This window comes from Aedes aegypti, chromosome 2 (genome assembly GCF_002204515.2).
Source record: "Aedes aegypti strain LVP_AGWG chromosome 2, AaegL5.0 Primary Assembly, whole genome shotgun sequence".
In the NCBI taxonomy this organism is placed as follows: Eukaryota; Metazoa; Arthropoda; class Insecta; order Diptera; family Culicidae; genus Aedes; species Aedes aegypti.
In genome coordinates this window covers 204,083,529-204,085,942 of record NC_035108.1, presented here as the reverse complement: position 1 = coordinate 204,085,942, position 2,414 = coordinate 204,083,529, and the positions used below count along the sequence as shown (strand labels likewise).

Below are 2,414 nucleotides of genomic sequence, written 5' to 3'. Positions count from 1 at the left end.
TGTTACACAGAGAATATGTTAAAATTTCACAGTTTTGTGTTGAAGTACAATCTATCACTCCCTCGTTTACAGTGTTTTTACTCATTTATTTGCATTGGCGGAGCAAGGTTTCACACATGGATGTGTGGTCAAATTTAATATTATTTCAATATGCTGTTTAGCTAAGTAGATACAAATATACATGAAATAATTAATCAACTAGAAAATGTATCAAAGAAACATAAATTAGTAAGATGTTTTCTTCTACTCGGCTAATGCCATATACATATACAGAAATCTAATAACGCTTGTAACGCTTTACGATTCGATTTGTCATTACAGATATGCTCCGAAAGTAGAGAACAAAGCAGCACCCAATTGTTGTTTATTAGTTTTGATGCAAAGTTCCTTCTAGTTATTATTAATTTGAAATGAATACAACAGTGAAATCTGTGTAAGTAATCTAAAGCTTGTGATTTCTTTTACGTACTAATGAGAGTTGAAGGCTTTTTATTTTTTAAAGATGGATTTTAGCTCAAATGAATGAAGAAGCAATATTTGTTTGCATTATTTTCACCTTTTATGTTTATCTGTTTTTAGCCCTAGCGGAAACCCGAACGGCTACTGCCGGCTGTGCTTCTCCGAGCGTAATTTGGTTGCGCTTTTCCGATACGATGACCGACCTCGTCAATATTTGTTGAAAGAAATTTCTAACTTCACTGGGATACAAATTGAAGCAAATGAAAATCAACCTTGCTCCATTTGCTGGAGATGTGCTGTGGCTGTAGAAGATTTTCAGCTATTCCGTGACCGATGTTTGACCAATGATGCTATCATTCGAAGCAAATATTCTGAAACAACTGTTAAGCATGGCGAAGCTGAGTGGCTTATATCGATACCAGTATCGGAGCTGCCGCCGGATTTGAGCGTTGACGAAAACGAAGACAAGTCTCTGTTAGAGCCACTGGTCAAATCGCAAATGTGCTCAAGAAATGACAATGAGGAATCTATCAGTGAAAAGATAGAAGAATTGGACACAGAGGAATCACAAATCAGTAAATCCATTTCATGTCACTTGTGTCAGCACGAATTTGGATCACGCCAATCATTATACGTGCACTTCAAAGAACAACATTCCGAGCATGGACGACCATTTAAGTGCGATTTCTGCCAAGCAACCTTCAAGCGAAAGAGCCATTTAGACGATCATGTGTCTTCGCATACTGGTGAGACCAGGTATACCTGTAAATACTGTGAGGCAAAGTTTACCAGAGCTAAGCAGCTAATGCGCCATCGCCGATCATGTCATAAGGAGTATCCTTTGAAAACTGAACCACCTAATATTCAGTCATCTTTGTCAGAAGGACAGTTTAAGTGCAAATACTGCCCAAAATCTTTCAAACACAGACCGTCGCTGAATTTTCACGTCAAGACCCATTACGAATTATTACCTTTCGTATGCGAAACATGCAATGCTCGATTTGCCGGCGATAAAGGACTACTTATACACAGAGGCAAGCACCATCCGGATACGGTTAATGCTTTCAGAACAGCATCACCTGCGTCGTGGGAGCCCACAAAGACTTTGAAATGTAGTTTTTGTCCTCGGTATTTTGAACAGCAAAGATATTTGTCACAGCACATGAGATTCATGCATCCCAATGAAATTGATGAGTCGAAGAATCCGGAGGATGAGAACACGATGACGGAAGCGGACCATATTGGAAAACATGCTGATGTGCATGAGGATACGGATGCAGTGACAATAAAATTTGAAGTTGAGGACAACGATGATATGTATGGAGCCGACAATTCCTAGTAATACTAACGTAATGCTTGTAAACACATGATTAATATAATAAATAAATTAAAAGCCAGATATTTTTGTTTTAAATTTTGTGTTCGTAGTGTGAAAGTTGTCTAATGGTAGCTGAAATAATCTAACAAACGGTGAGTGCGCATCGTACCTTCGTGCTGTGCGTACACGATTTTTTTCTCTTCTTCTTTAGTATATTCACTAAACATGGTTGCAACTTCAAACAAAAGGAAGGGTAAATCTCTGAATTCACAACTTCCTTCCAAAAAGTGGGATTTAACCTGTCACTAAACGTGATGTTGATAATTGCATCGAAATCAGCAATCAGTTCGATGCTTTAGATAAATTTTCCGAACAACAAATCGAAGTAGCCTCTAGCCCAGGTTCTGTGATTCAAGTGAGGAAGCCTAAAAGTGCCGCCAATCGTAGTCAGTTGTTCCGAATTTGAGCGATTTAGGTAGGAGATCTTGAACTCCTTTAGGGGAATCAAGGTCTCCATCCAAATCGCAAAGAAAGGAGGCTGTCGCGTTTTGCCGGAAACTCTCAAATATCGCGAACTTTTTCTCAAACATCTTGAAGTGAAGAAGCACGTTTTTTTTTATTTTGACGACAAAACTGA

General features: G+C 38.5%; 1 protein-coding gene across 1 annotated transcript; it reads left to right on the top strand.

Annotated features, from left to right (window-relative positions):
- The first annotated feature begins 209 nt into the window (after nucleotides 1-209).
- On the top strand, nucleotides 210-1,858 carry LOC5572404 (zinc finger protein 2 homolog). The gene is made up of 3 exons (XM_021843756.1): nucleotides 210-228; nucleotides 322-433; nucleotides 580-1,858. The coding sequence occupies exons 2-3, from the start codon at nucleotides 411-413 to the stop codon at nucleotides 1,796-1,798; spliced, it is 1,242 nt and encodes a 413-aa protein (XP_021699448.1). The 5' UTR covers nucleotides 210-228; nucleotides 322-410; the 3' UTR covers nucleotides 1,799-1,858.
- The last annotated feature ends 556 nt before the right edge of the window (nucleotides 1,859-2,414 follow it).